Genomic DNA, 16078 nt, shown 5'->3' on the forward strand with positions numbered 1-16078 from the left:
GTATGTGATTTTATTGTGTTTGTCAATGAGTGTGATGTCTGGTCTGTTGTGGTAAATTGTTTTATCTGTGATTATGGCTCTGTCGTAGTACATTTTGTGCGTGTTGTTTTCCAATACTGTCTGTGGAATGTATTTGTAGTATGGTTCGTGGATGTCTACTAATTTGTGTTTCTTTGCAAGCTCTTGGTGTATTATATTTGCTACTTGATTATGTCTGTGTAAATAATCTGTCTGTGCCAAGAGCTTGCAACCAGAGGTGATGTGTTGTATAGTTTCTGGCATGACGTGACATTTTCTGCATGTGTCATTTGTGAGTGTTGCATCTTTGAGTATGTGTTTTCTGTAGTTTTTAGTATTTATGACCTGATCCTGTATGGCAATCATGAATCCTTCCGTCTCCCCAAAGAGGCATCCCCGAGCTAACCAGCTGTTTGACGCAGTTTTGTCAACAAAATCCTGGGCCAGATCGTAAGGATGCCTGCCATGGAGTGCCTTTCGAGCCCACGATTGCTTAATGGTGTCTATGCTTTTTATATGTTGTGTTGTGTCCATATTATGAGAGTGTAAGTTTAATGGTGTGTTATTCGAGTCTGCTAGAGTTACTGCTTTATGTAATTGTGATGTTTCTTGTTTTTTGTAGAAAAACTCTCGCAGTGACTGTATTTGTTTGTAGTGAAGGTTAACTATGTCAATCAGGCCACGTCCGCCATCTTTACGTGGAAGGGTTAACCCGTTTCGTCTCAGCTAGACAGGATCTATGAGTCGTTTTTTTTACCTCCAGGTCGTCGTCGTTCTCGTAGTTGATACTGTAAAATTGCATGAGGTATCCTACACGGCGACATTCGAAATAAGTGTTGAAGCCATTTTTCTCTATATGTGGGGAGCTTTTCTTCACATATATCTGTTTTTTTTTTTTTTGTTTTGTTAAAAAAAGGAATAATTCAAAATTCTGTACGCACTTCATATTAAGTAATTTGACTATTTTCCATTATAAAAACTTTAATTTATAAAAACTTTTCGATTTATAAAAATATTATAGATCGAACACAAATTGCTGGCCTAAACCAAAGCATCTAATTAATTTGAAATCTAAAATTTTTAAAGTGACACTCAATAGAATTATGTGCATTTATGAATAAACATTGTTTATAACCCTTGCTAATTTTTGGAACTCGTATTTTCAAACTCGTAAGGGCAAAAGCAATATTTACGATATAAAAGAAAAGTGTTGTGTCGTAAGAGAATTTTGACTGGTTAAAGTTGATTCTGGATACACTGAAACCAAACTTTGGCCGCAAAGCGATCGCAGCGCTCGAAGTCGCAGAACTATTTCTCCCACCACTTTTGTGACATTACAGCTATTGGTTGCTGAGTTAGAAGTATAAGTATTTATTGACTCTGATTCTATCGTTGATAGAAACTACTTTTACGTCCTCATTTTTTCATTATTGAATTCAAGATATCGTTAGGTATCGATTTACTTCCTTTCATATGATTTACTTTTTAACGGTCTTCCATACGCTTTACATTGTTATCAAGTTATCAGAAAATTTCGTTTCTAGAAATATTCATAAATTCTACTCCTATTAATTCACAGAGAACCTATAAAGGGAACAGTAATTGAAACATGACTTAATTGTCCATTAATTTAAATGGAATTTTTCAATAAATTTTCTGTTCTCTAACATGGAATTTTGAAAGGAGACGTGTTTAACTTTATAATGTATTATTGATTGATTTACACTGATTAACTTGAACCAGAGAAACTTTATCAATAACTGAAATTCTCCAATAAATTCTTTTTGTGGTTGACTGCACCTATGATACTATACTTATGGAACTTAAAATATGTTGTAAAATGTGTTGTGAAGAATGTCAATCGTGAAACTTTATGAAAGATCGAATTTAGCATTCAAACCAGTTTTTCATCCAATGGTCTGAATGAATCTAACATGGCTACAGGACTAGAGTATTCGACTTTAAAACTCAGAAACATGAGAAAGATATATATATAAATCATTGTTGGTTTGTTGGTTTATATGTTCGTTAGTTTGTCGAAGTCCTTTAAACAAATGTTTATTCTAAACTGATGTGGACCAAACTTCGTATGAGTATTATTTACTGGAATCAACACTAAGCTATATATTAGCCCAAAATATTAGGGTAATACATAGATTCTGCATTTTTACATGTAGCGCCTTCTGTTGGCAAAAACAGAAGTCCTTAAAAATCAATAATAATTAGCATTTATTTACCATAAATATTAATTGTTGTTGATTTTTTGGTGATACATTGTTGGTTTTTGTGTTGTTGATAATAGATTGGTAGTTTGTCTGCCAATAACTGCAAAATAGCTTAAATGCCTGCCTAAATTCGTAACTATAGAATCACTTGAACAGTTGCTTTTTAGATAAAGATTCGTATAGATGAGGGCCAATCTATTGGCAGACAGAGCTGGAAAGAATTTTACTAAACAACTTTTTCTTCTCTGTAATGGCAAATTCACTGAAGATCCAGATACTAATTTGATAACACTTACAATATAAACCATAAATAGATATATGAAAGCGCAATATTGGCGTCTCAAAATAACAATGCATTTGTTTTGAAATGCCAATATTGCTCTTGCATATGCCAAATGTAACCAGTGGAGTTTTTATCTCCTTGAAACCAGCTAGACAACCAACTGAAAAGATAGGTTGGAGCAATAGTAATGCAAAATTTGGATTACCAAAGTAATGCAATCTGACAAGAATGATCTTTTATCTTTGTCCTGCAAGTCCAAGAACTTTTTTTGTTTTTTTAGTTTTCTTACTATTAGTATAAATACTCAGGTCAATAAATACTTGTTTTACTTACTAGGACATTGTTCCTTCTATCATTTTAACACTCCCTCAAAACTCAAGCAATAGTGAGCACATGTTGCTAGAAGAAACTAACAGAGAGAAAAACGTTTTCTAGAAAAAGCTTCCACGTGTGTGCTTTGTTAATCATATAAACTATTAATTGCATTTCAAATTTTTAATGAATAGGAGATATAGAATGAGCCAAAGTCTAATACAAAATCTATTAAAATTTTAAATATTTATAAAAAATAAAAGAATTGTCATAATGAAATACAGTTTCCATTGTAAATATATGCACAGAGGTTTTTGTTCACAATGAAAAGAAATTAAGTCCCAAAATTACCGATAGGAGGCATTCATATACAAAAGACATGAAAGTGACTTTGAGTGTAATATCTGATTTTTTGTATTTTCTGATTGTAAAAGTATTTAAATTCCGAAATGTTTTAATCGACATTGTTAAAATTAAAAACTACTATATTGCTTTGAGGTGACATCCATCCATCAGGACATACTGCACTCTGCAGAACAGGGGCAGAGCTAGGATTTTCGGGGCCTAGGGCTTATTGAACTCCAATGAGGTCTCAATTTTGTTAATACAAATAATAATATAAATTGTTATTATTATTACATTATTAATATTAACTAGTTTTTACTATATGATAAATGCTCATTGTTAATGAAAAAGTATTAAAAATTTATGATAATAATTTAATTTTTGTGGGACCTTGACATTTGAAGGCCCAAGATTTAAGCTTAAATAGTCCCCATGTAGATCCGCCCCTTCTGCAGATGCAGGCATTTTTATTTAGTTAAACTGAGTTCAACCCTGTAGGGGAAGCCATGTCGAACACTTGACTGTTTTCTTGTTTCAATGGAAAAAAGATATATTTTCCATTTGCATGTATCAAGTTATTAATTTCGAATATCTTCGTTTCCAACAAACACGGCAACATAATGTTTGTGGCATGCAACACGAGATCTTTTTCAAAATCGAGTTATCATAAAATTTCAAAAACATCTGAAAAAAATTAAAGTTTTCCTAACGTTTAGAGTTTCTGAAATTTCAATATATGCTTTTTGCACTGTGCAACTAGCTTTTAAGCAAAAATATGCTGGCACTTCATATATTCAAAACAATTAACTCGGTAAGAAAAAATTGGAAGAGAGCATGTTGGTATGGTGTCACAGGTAATCAGCATGACTGGACATAATAGAAATGTAGAATAAATATATTTTTACGCAAATACTATTCATTATGTTATTTGATTTTCCTTAACCTTAGATTAAAATAAATCTTCGGACTTCTGGACTATCCATAACACTTCAGTTGCAAGGCTAATAATAAATTTGATGCTAGCATCTGTGAGATTCTAGGTTTTATTCTAAAATTGTAAAATTATTATCAGTGCATCAAAAACTACAATCACATGTTTAATATCTATTTGTTTAATTTCTAACAGTGTAAAATACTCGTGGATTTAAGGAATGAAATTTTTATGTTTATATTAATGTAATTTGATCAGAAAAAGCAAAATATAAACACATTATACTTCAACTGGCTACAAATTATTTCAAGTTACACCAATGGACATCCGGTTTGTAAGAAATTTAGAGAAAAATGCTACTTTAGAAGGTCAGAGTAGGAAGAGTAAAGTTGTTCGTTGGTGGATTTACAAAATCATACTTTTGTAACTTTCAATAAATACATCAAGCACTGTATTCATAAGTTGAAGACTATCGTTCGGACACACTAGTTTCACATATTTATTTTGGCATTATTGCAATTTTCAGATTTAAACAGATAATTGGTTTTCGATTTAAATCTCCTTGAAATGCCACAAGATAGAATAATGCCACTGATCACATTCTTGTTCCCATTATTCATTAAATTACCAGATAACTGCATTTTTAAGAAATTTTTCAAATTCTACTTTCATTAACTCAGAAAGAAACTATGCAATTGATAGTTGAGGCAGGATTTAATTTTCCATTAATTTTAATGGAATTTTTCAATAAATTTTCTGCTTTCTAATACGGAACTTGGAACAAAAATTACTAATGTATTATTGATTGTTTATGCTAATCAACTTCTCTCCATGATTGAATCAGAAATATTTTATTTTAGAAACATTTTGATTGTCACTAAAATTAGTTTAAATGGAGACTTGAATAAAATTATAATGTTTCTTTGCTGCTTTTATAATTTTAAATATGTATTTAGTCGTAACCCTAAATTATTAAATAAATTCTTCTTAAAAACATAACCATAAATTCTACAATTTATTTTTACATTTTATTAGAAAATCTAAACAACTTGCTGAATAATTATTAATTCATTGTAGCATAAACTACTTTTAACAATTGGATAATTTTGTGAAGATATTCTTGATACTAGACAAAAAACAATATTTTATTTATTGCTTATGGATACGTCTATAGTACTGTACATTTATGAAACAATATAAAATCTGCAATTTAAATTTGGAAATGTCCTTATTTTTGGTATATTAATAAACCAGCGAAGCGATCACAGAAAAAGTCCACGATCTATAGATATTCCCTAAATATTTCTCACTTTTATGAGAAATATTTTATCCTATTTTTTAAAAACTTTCTCTGCCGTGTGGGCACTAAAATAACCTATTTTAGCACGCCTATTACGGTTTCAGCAAAGACTACAAAGAGGTGGCCGGATTGTGAAGGACAGGGTTTGACATGTTTGGACAGTCCACCCCCAGAAAATACCTGGTGCTTTCACGACTCCTCTGGATTTTATCCCGGGTTCCCCAGAGCGGTAAGTTTCACCATGACTGCTCGGCAATGTGGCAATCTACTTCTTTTGGGAACCAATCAAACGATCCTACTGAAGAAATATCAGATTTGTTTTGACAGCACTTTTGTACTGATGCCAAAAGAAATTTTGATTCGTTCTATTAAATTCGAATGTTGGAATCTTGTGGCATTCACTATTTTCCAGCTGAAAAATTTCATAAGATGTTTTCAATGACTCGTGATGGAAAAATACTAAAAAATGGTATTGTTGTTTTAGATAATGAATTTAAAAAATGCAACATATTGTTTTCATTTCCAATCAGAATACTTTTTAACTGTTTTTTCTGGGTACGAAAAGAGTTTCTTTTTAGTAAACTATTGAGGGTTCAGCTGGGTCTACAATGCAGCTACCAGGAGTTAAGGGCTAAGAATAGATTTGTCCATATAGACTACCATCCGAAATATTCTTGGAGTATTTTAAACAATCCGGTTAAAATTTCGGGTTCCATATAGCTGTAGGCTGCCATCTTAATTGGTCTGTCAGTTGGATATGCACACAAACAATTGTGGATGTAAATTTTTTTAAATAATGTATTTACTAACGTTTAATTACGTTTTGAATTAATCTTAACGTAGGACTTATTCATTGTAGCGCCTTCATCCTGATTAATGTCTATGAATACACTAATTGCAAGCATGCATTAGTGTACGCTGTTACATAATGCACAGCAATATCTTCAAAGTTCAAATTACATATAACTAATTAATTTTCACGAAAAACTCAAAATTCATAGATGCCGGTTAAAAGAAATTAACACTGTAATGACTTACAATTGGTTAGCATTCCAATGTACTAACTGACATGAACATTACAGTGCAAATATTCTTAAGTTTTGCAACTGGACACAAGATATGTAGTGGAAGATTTTAATTCTACATTGGGAAATCTATATTTGTGCAGTATTTAACTTTCCGTTTCCAGGTTTTATAAGTATCTCTTTTGTATGATTTTGTTAAAGTTAAAATATTTACCTAAATTATACATTGTATACATCAGGCATGGGCGAATGCGGCTCTTTTTGAGTTATATGCGGCTCTTGCTGAAAGTGTTAATTTCTGTTTATTATTATTTTTATTTTTACAATTTTGTTTTTATAATTTTGTGAAAATATTTGTTTAAAAAAGTTCAATACAGTAGAGCATCGATTATCCGGCCCCCGATCAACCGTCACATCGGTTAACTGACCGCGTTCTAGTCAGCAAATTCAAATGTCTGCTAGTGATGTGGCGCTACAATATTTGACTATGTCTTGGCTACTTTAATATTATTTTTGTTAAATTTTTGCGTATTTTAGCTGGAAACACTGGCTCGACCATGAAAAGGAGGCCAGTATTTAAACTAGGCTTAATTTTCTAATTTTTTTTCTTTATTTTTGTATTTATTTTTTGCAAATAAAGAAATAATTTAACGATGATTATTATTTTTTTAAAAATTTTGTTAGGCTTAACATCGATGAAAATTGAACGCGAAGTAGGTTAATAGCGATATATTAATATGCTTATTACATGGGATATACTAATATACTAATACACTATATTAATAATGTATTTTTTCATACTTTTCGGTTATCCGTTTTTTCAGTTATCCGACCAACCCAGTCCCCAATTGAGTCGGATAATCGATGCTCTACTGTATTTGTTTTATATTATATTTATATTACATAAAAAATCGCGCGCCTTACCGTACTACCTGCCACGACAGTACAGAACTGTGAGTCCCATGCATTTCGCGAAACCTAAATTTCGGCTCCCACTAAACTCTTGCTTGCCCACACCTGGTATATATTATTCGGCACATTAAAAAAAGCTACATAGTCCACATTTGAAAACCATTCGAAAATTAAAAATTTACATAGTGAGTCATGTAAAACATAAACATATTATCTCGAACATAGAAAATATGAATAAATAATTAAGAAGAATAATGTTAAATAGAAAACATAATAATTAAATAAATACGACAATATATAAGATATTATTAGTAAAAACATCATAAATATAGCAAAATGGTAATAAACAAAACTATAAAACATCGAATAATGCTCTCCAATGTCATACTACTACAGATTTTTCAAGTTAATTGCGATCCCTTTCTTACTAGCGTTATAAATTTTCAGACTTTCCAAAGATTTAAGAGGTATAGCCGATGCGCAATGTAATAGATCTGCTCCATCCAAAGAAACATCTACGTTTCTGTCACAGGTAAAGACCGGCAAGACAGTTGAACACAGTCATTAATGGTATCTTGACATTTTTTATGCAGCCTTAACATCTGTAATATCAATTAAAACGCTAATTTACAACCACAGTGTCCTTATCGTGAGGTAAATTATATCAAATGCATGTTCACAATGAGCATTGCGATGTCTAAAGATTAAGATTGAACAAGGATTAAAATTAATAAATAATTATACAGATATCAGATTTAAATTATAGTTTTTATTTTCAATTTATATCTTTTAAAACAGCTTATTAACGATAGTATTAGACAGTGTTAGACAAAACAAATTCGATATTTCTTCAGTAGGATTGTTTGATTGGGTCCCAAACGAAGTAGATTGCCACATTGCCGAGCGGTCAAGGTGGAACCTACCGCTCAGGAAAACCCGGGATAAAATCAAGACGAGTTGTAACAGCTCCAGGTATTTCCTGGTGATGGACAGTACAAATATGCCAGATCCCGTCCTTCACGATTCGGCCACCCGTTTGTGGGTTTTGCTGAAACAGTAATAGGCATGCTAAAATACGCCCTTTTATTGCCTACAGGGTGGAGAAAGTTTTAAGAAAATAGGATAAAATACAAAACATTAAAGGCTAAACATTTATTTTCGAAACAACACGATAATAAAGGCAACATGATTGAAATGCTTTATTGTGATATACATTCACAAACAACGATTACTTAAAACAGGTATTTCAGAAATTTGCATGAAATATTTTACATTCATGTTTATTTTATAATTTACCCACTAAAATAATAATAATAAAAATAATAACAGAACCTACAATAGTAAATGGCAGCAAACTAAAATCTCTTTTAGATAAATAAATACAATTTATTACATGAAATTAATTAGTTTATCATTATTATTTCATCATGCTTTATTACATGAAATTAATTATAACGCTACTTTTGCTACGTCGTATTTATTTCACGTGACTTTATTGCTTTAAGCTCATAATCATAAATATGTCATTGAGGCTAATGATGTTTATTTTCCATCGAATATTCTTAGCAAACTGCCTCAAACTAATTACATAATTAACAAACAACACTATTAAAGACCGAAAACAATTTTAAAAGCTTATCCATAATACTCAGGAATATTTTATACGGCATTTTCTCCACTGCTTATGAAACATCTAGCAACACGATACCCACTTCAAACAATACGATGATGGCCAATTCAATTGTGGAAATTGTTCAAGCTTATCTTAATATTTTGAGCCTTTTTGGCATCTATATACCCAAAAGAAACGATTATTTATGGGTTCGAATACTCGTGATTCAAGGCCATCTTCTGTCGATTGTACTAATGTTTTTCCTTGTACCAAAAGAATTTTCGGCTCGTTTCATAAAACTCGAATGGATAGAATCTTGTGGCATTCCCCAATTTTGGATAATGGTCGGACAATACGCACGAATTATAGTATTAGTTTTAATTGCGCTTTCATTAATATGTTCGTATTTTTGCAACAAAAATGCCACTGAGTTATTCAATATATTAAATTTCGCTGACAAACGAATAAAATGTGCAAGTAGAATTTATGCAAAATTGGAACTTTATCAAGATTTCATCATGCTTTATTTCAGCTTTTTCGCTATGTCTTGGTGTATCATTTTATGTACAATTTACATTCTTTATCACGAACATTATCAGACGTTCGCTCAAGCAATATTCTGTAATTTTCACATTGTGTTCAGCTTTTATGTTTTTAGTAGTATTGCTTGTTATGGAATAGGATTCGCCTGGATCCTAACATTTATAACCGTTCATTTACTACAAACATTCATTCAGTATATAAATGAAAAGATTGATGAAGAAGGTTTAAAGAATAAAGCAACATTATTCGAGTTGTCCTCTATTGTTTATTTTATTAAGGTCGTTGATAAATTTTGTAAAACGGCTCACGCATTAGTAATTACGGTACTCGTTCCAATTGGATGCATTGCATGTATTTATGTATTGCTTCACGTGAGATTTAACTTCGAATCTTTCATTTTCCTATTTTCCTTTGTACTTCTTGTAATAGCTATTTTAACTTATTTTTTATACATGGCAAGAATACCTTCTAACGTAAGTTTTATGTTTTCAAACAGTACATTAATTTCAATGCACTAAATTTTATGTTAACACAATACGTAACGACTGTTTAATAACGAATAATTTTACGATTTAGATGCGACGATCTGTTTCCTGTATCATGGATGTATACTTACAGAATAAACATGATGAAAAAACTGTGAATATTACTTTACAACCTCCTAGAGTTTGAACTAGTTTTTTACTAAAATATAAACTATATTTCGTTTTCCTTAATGGTGAATTATATAAACTTAAAACTATATTCATTATTTTTATTTATTAGGTACTAGTGTTGTTATATGTAGCAAAGGCAAAAGTGGGTTTCAGAAGTAACAATTTTTTCTTCTTTACCAAGGAAGCAGTTTTGAAAGTAAGTGAATTTTTTGTATTCCTTATTTCTGTGATTTACATCACTAAGAATTCATTGTAATTTCAGTATACCTTTGACTTCATTACTCAGCTGATTACATTTTTAATGATAAGAAATTCTATAGATGCAGATTACTGAAGATGCAGCCACCCTTCAACAGAGAATTTGGTATACAAATCGATGTTTGCAAATCACATGACTTGTATGAGGAAAAAATTTGCATCAAACCACAGGATCAGAGTTTATATCATTTTTTTCGATCAGGTATATTTATTTCTTTAATATGGAAAATTTTGTAATAATTTGTATGGCCTATATTATTTTTTCTAATAATTTAATAGAAAATGCTTCGCAATATCACGTTTAAAAAAGAAAAGTGAACTATGTTTAATATGTCATAAAATTGCTTGTTGAGATGCATAACAGCTGTGCAAACGGTCTCGTTGAAACTCAGATTTACACAGATATTTGTCATTGTTTGTCAATGTATCGGATATTTCGGTTGTTGCTGTTTTTTAAAATTTTCTGAAGGCCGAAGCTTTACTTCTAGAGAGCAAGTTTAAAATTGGGATTTTCTATGCTACTTTACACATGGTCATATCACAGTTTGCGAATCGATTCGATAGTGTGATTGTTCTCATGGACTAATTAGTGTTATTCTTTTCTTAATCGTGGTCTGAAATAAAAGCAATAAATACGATGTATGCATTTGTTACTTTTAGTTCGTTAGAAACTCGCCCGTTACGAAGGTGATTTATCACTATTGATTTCAACGCAACTTCTTATATTTAAATTTTGCATAGAGAATGGCATTTCTAAAGTGACACAGAGAAAAAATTTCGAATTTTCCTTAGAAAAACTATGTGCTTGCCTGATGCGTGCATGACTTTTCTTTACTTTGTGACAATATCTCTTACTACTGCTTCTTCCAAACATTTATTTTCTAAGCAAAAAGTTTCAAAAAATGTTTTGAATAGTTCATTGACAGAGATGTAAATTAGTAGCAATAAAAAGTTTAAAACGGAAAAGATTGGACTTGTGAATTTACTTACTTCAAGCTTCAAGTAATTCTAAAAGTTATACTTTAAGAGACTGCAGAGGAATGCAGACGTATGTTGCCACAGTAACATAACAGTACATGTATATATAATATTATAATTAAGAGTTAAACGAATACTCGAAAATCTGTTAAACTGTATTTTTTTTATTCAAAATTTTTACTGACCGTAGTTTCTACCACATTATAATAATGTTACATGTTATATACGATTTGAATTGAATATTACTACGAGTTTTACGACCGAAACATTAGGCAACTCTTCAAAGTCAAAAGCTTAAAAAAAAGAAACCAGCTTCTTTTCTTTGCAATAAATAATTTTTTAATGTTTATAATAAATGATATTCCTTGCTATCAATGATTATATAAACTGTGGCGGCTACGAGTCTTGTACACTTAAAAAGTATAGACACTACATACGACTTGCTTACGTATTCTGTAATATTTGGAACGTATTAAATAACACATAAATTTTACAAAGTATCTTTATTATTATTAATAGATCTCAGTTTCAGTTAACATAAAAAAACAAGCATTTTATTAAGAATTGATGACCATCAAGTACAATGATGTACAGTACTCTTTCCGAATATCCGTACAAAAAAGAGTTCAAAAACTAATAGAAAGTACACTAATTTAACAGGTTTAATTATAAAAAAAATTAAGAATACATTTTATGTTAATAATTCAAACTGAATAACAAAGATTATATGCTATTTGTAAAGGTTCGCTTTTAACGGAGTAGGGGTAAACGCGACACGACCTTCTAAATTGTTCCCACCTGGCGTTGTGTTTGTAAACAGTCAGGGAAACAAAGGCAGTAGCGCCTCTGTTTATGGGACTTGTGTGAGGGCGGCAATGTGTTTACCACATGTTAGCCTACTAGAAAAAAAATGTAAACAAGGGGCGGCCGTTTCGGTAAGCTGTTTCGTCGGGAGAAGGGCCGACGTTTTTGGAAGCTACCGGTGGAAAAAGAAATCCGAATTGGTCGGAAGTTGTCGTCCAGAAGCTCGTTAAATAGGAAGACGGGCGAGAGAAAAGGGGAGAAGGGCAAGAGACTGAGACTACCGTATGAACCTATGAAGTCTCATAAATTTTTTTGAAGAAATATTTAAAGAATTGATTTTTAAAGCAATATAAAGAAAACCGCACCATTGATATAATGCATATCTATTCTTTAATTTTCCTGCAAAAGCTTGACGACCCAAACAATTCACTTGACTCTCATCACGATTATTTTTAAATAGAATCAAATAATGAGTATTTAAATTTATATCCCTCATAATCTTACTTTTCGGAAACAAATTCTGTATTATTAAATTACACTTACATTACCCTGATGAGATTCTGTCGTAAAAAATGTTGTTTTCAAAGACTGTTCGTGCATCAGAACATCAATTATTATAAATCCCATCCTTGCGCCGAGTCTGACAAACCGTACATAAATGAGATGGGTTTTTTTTTTCCTTTTGAAAAACGGTAGATAAAGAGAGTAACACCACAAAATCTTTTTCAACAAAATTTTAAAAAATCGTCTTAAGATAATTTTTCTTGCCAATATGGTTTTTCCAGATTGTAAAGGTTTCATAATCCGACAAGTACTTGAATATTTAAAATTCATATCAATCAATCTTATCAATTTTAGGAAATTTTGAAAATTTGTCTCCTGCCGCAAGTAGTTAAAATGGTTTAACGTTAAGTCAGTTCCGTTCATATTTCATACCTTAAGCTGGCTTAAAATGCACAGTGTGAATAGGGTATTACGCTACAATACAGATCTCTAAATAGCGTAAGGGGCAAAAATCCTAATTTCTATCTAATTAATTTGTGTGAGATAAACAGAGTGGCTAAACTTTCCCGACCATTAACACTGCACTGGTTGGCGGAACCCGATCTCGATCTCGCTTCGGATGGCTAGGAAGCAAACACGAGTGGGGAGTGCGTTGGTAAGTGTCCTTAAATTTACAGAAGATAATCAATAAATGTTTTATTTGTTAACCTAACTAGATTAACCAACAAAGTTGGTTACAAGTCTATTCTACTATATGCTACTAGATTAGATGCTGTTAACATAGGATTAATGCAAGGTTTTACAAGTTCACATTGGGACGGCTATGAGCTAAGCCTAATGCCGTTACTAGGGAGAGAGAGTTCAGAGAGTTCTAACAAAATACCTCTGGATGTGAGATGGGATAACAGGAGTATGGCGATCGCCGACGGTATGGAAGTTGCCGTTGAATGTCTTCTCCGACGGGATTCAAGTCCGAAGCATGAAGGTTGACTGGCACAAGTATAGGAATAAATTCCGTGTGCTGACGCGCGCCAAGCTTCCGGGCGGGCGGGCTTTTATAGCGTTAGCATGGGAAAGCAGTCTGTTGTTGACGGTGACTTGCAGTTCTTGACAGATAAATGTAAACTTTCCCACCTAACTGTTGATAATTGAAGGAGGATGTTTACAATAATTTCCGTATGAAAAAATAAGTTTCCATTCATTTACAAGATTTTTCCGCTAAAATCCGCGGTCTCACAATTGTATTATTTGAACTTAATAAACAACACTATTAAAAATATGGCTATATATTTGAAGTATAGACTCTAAAAACGTTTTTCCGTTAATTATGAAACAAATATGTTATTAATGGACTATTATTCTTATAATAAATACATAGAAAATCATGGGAAGACATAACCTTTTAGGATGTCAGAAAATTGTGAATTAATATATAGCATTAAACGGAGAGACTATCCGATTCTTTTTTTGAATAAGTGCTTAAACTGTTTTTTTCCTTTCTCTAGAAGAGACATTTGCATGTGTGGTGCGGCTGACTCACCATTGGATGCGTTTCATATTATCGCTGTTTGTACTTTTCTGTCAAAATTACGTGAGGAGACTTTTGGGGTCCCCTGTTTTTCATTTAATCAGTTTTAAAAAAATTATTTTTGATTCGGATTTATTTTTCAAGGCTTAAAGCGAAAGCTCGGGTTATTTTATGTAAATTACGTTAATCTTCTGTAAATTTAAGGACACTTACCACGCCTACTGTTTAACCTATGGTTGCTTAGACTGCTTGGGAGACTAAGCACTTATTCAAAAAAAAAAAATCGGATAAACTGTTTTTTCCTTTTCTCTAGGTAAGTTTAGTTTATAATTATGTCCCAAGCTCAAAAGAGGAAGACCTTTTCTCCAATCGTTCCTGAAAGATCAACAGCTAGGTTTAAGGGTGAGACTTTTTCTGGTGAAGAGGATATTGCGAACTTATTACAGGACTCAAATTTTGGTGTGTCAGAAGGTGTTAGGCTACTCTTGCGATTGCATGTTTCGTTGTATGGTAAGGTTGATGAATTTATCAGAAGATTGGATCATCTGACCGAGTGGCTCCGGAATGTAGATGAGTCGTTGATTGATTTTGAGGTGAGGTTGGGGGAGGTCGAGTCAAAGGTTGGGGAGGATGTAATTGGTGTCGGGCATTTGCTGGATATGGATAAAATTTTTACAAAATTTTCCTTTTTTGAGAGAGAACTGGATGCTATGGATAATCAGAGAAGGATGAACAATGTTGTTATCCACGGATTGGAAGAGAGGAAAGAGGAGGCGTCTTTGGAAATATTTGACACTGTTAATTCTTTTGTAGTTAATACCTTGAATTTATCCTCGTTGCATATTGTAAACGCGTATCGGGTTGGAAAGAGAGTTGGAGATAAACCTAAACCAGCAATTTGTCAATTTGGGTCCTTTAGTGATAAATTAAGGTTTAATAAGGCTGTATTTGAGAATCGGAATCTTAATGTTGCTGCGTATGACAATTTTTTTAAACGTTTACGGGATATTAGATATAACCTAAGGATATTTGGGAAGAATAAAAGAGAAGAAGGAGCGAGAAGTGTTCTGTTAAGTTATGATAAGTTATGGGTAGATGGTGTTCGGTATAAATTCGATGAAGTATCAGCCAAGGTGGTTCCGATCTCATAGCAACCATTAATGACTTCTATGTTTTCTATTATGGCGTGGAATTGTGCTTGAATTAGTAATAAACCGCGGTCCTTTTGGAATTATTTATTGGAGTATGATGTGTTTTTTTTTTAATCGGAAACATGGTTTGTTACGGGTGAGAGTAAATGTTTTTGAGAGGAGTTAAGAGAATATCATTGTATTGTTGGTGATGCTGTGAGAGTTCACAGTAGTGGTAGACCTATGGCTGGTTAGTTGCTTTGCATTAAATCTTTTCTGAAATTTAATATTATTTGTAGAGATAGTTATATTGTATAAATTAATATTCTGCTACCATTAGGAGAGTTTAATATTGGTTTTGTTTATATGCTGGAACAAAGGTGGCAAGAAATTTTTGATGTATTGTCCAGGTTTGAGGTCGACGAATTAGATTTGGTTGGGTGATTTTAATGCACGGACCGGTAACCATAATGTGATTTCGACGAATATGTGATAACAGTGATATTTCTGTCAGTAAGAGATGTAGAGCCTCTAAAAACGTAAATATGAATTTGAGAGGATGGAAAGTTCTTGAGTATTGTGCGGATAATGATCTAATAATCCTAAATGGTTGTGCTTCTGGTGATGAAGCGGGAGAGTTTACTTTTGTTTCCAATCGAGGTTCTTCAGTGATTGATTTGGGAATAGTTACTCCTTCTGTGTGAAATTGTATTC

General features: G+C 32.1%; 1 protein-coding gene across 1 annotated transcript in view; it reads left to right on the forward strand.

Moving 5' to 3' along the window:
- The window catches only part of LOC136970893 (uncharacterized), a 43144-nt gene that overhangs the window by 11588 nt on the left and 15478 nt on the right, over nucleotides 1–16078 (forward strand). The window contains exons 4-6 of the mRNA XM_067265396.1: nucleotides 10083–10172; nucleotides 10272–10358; nucleotides 10472–10622. Coding sequence (XP_067121497.1) covers nucleotides 10083–10172; nucleotides 10272–10358; nucleotides 10472–10622 — 328 coding nt within the window. The remainder of the gene's footprint in view (nucleotides 1–10082; nucleotides 10173–10271; nucleotides 10359–10471; nucleotides 10623–16078) is intronic.

This window comes from Centruroides vittatus, unplaced genomic scaffold, assembly GCF_030686945.1.
Source record: "Centruroides vittatus isolate TY-2023 unplaced genomic scaffold, ASM3068694v2 contig_221, whole genome shotgun sequence".
NCBI lineage: Eukaryota > Metazoa > Arthropoda > Arachnida > Scorpiones > Buthidae > Centruroides > Centruroides vittatus.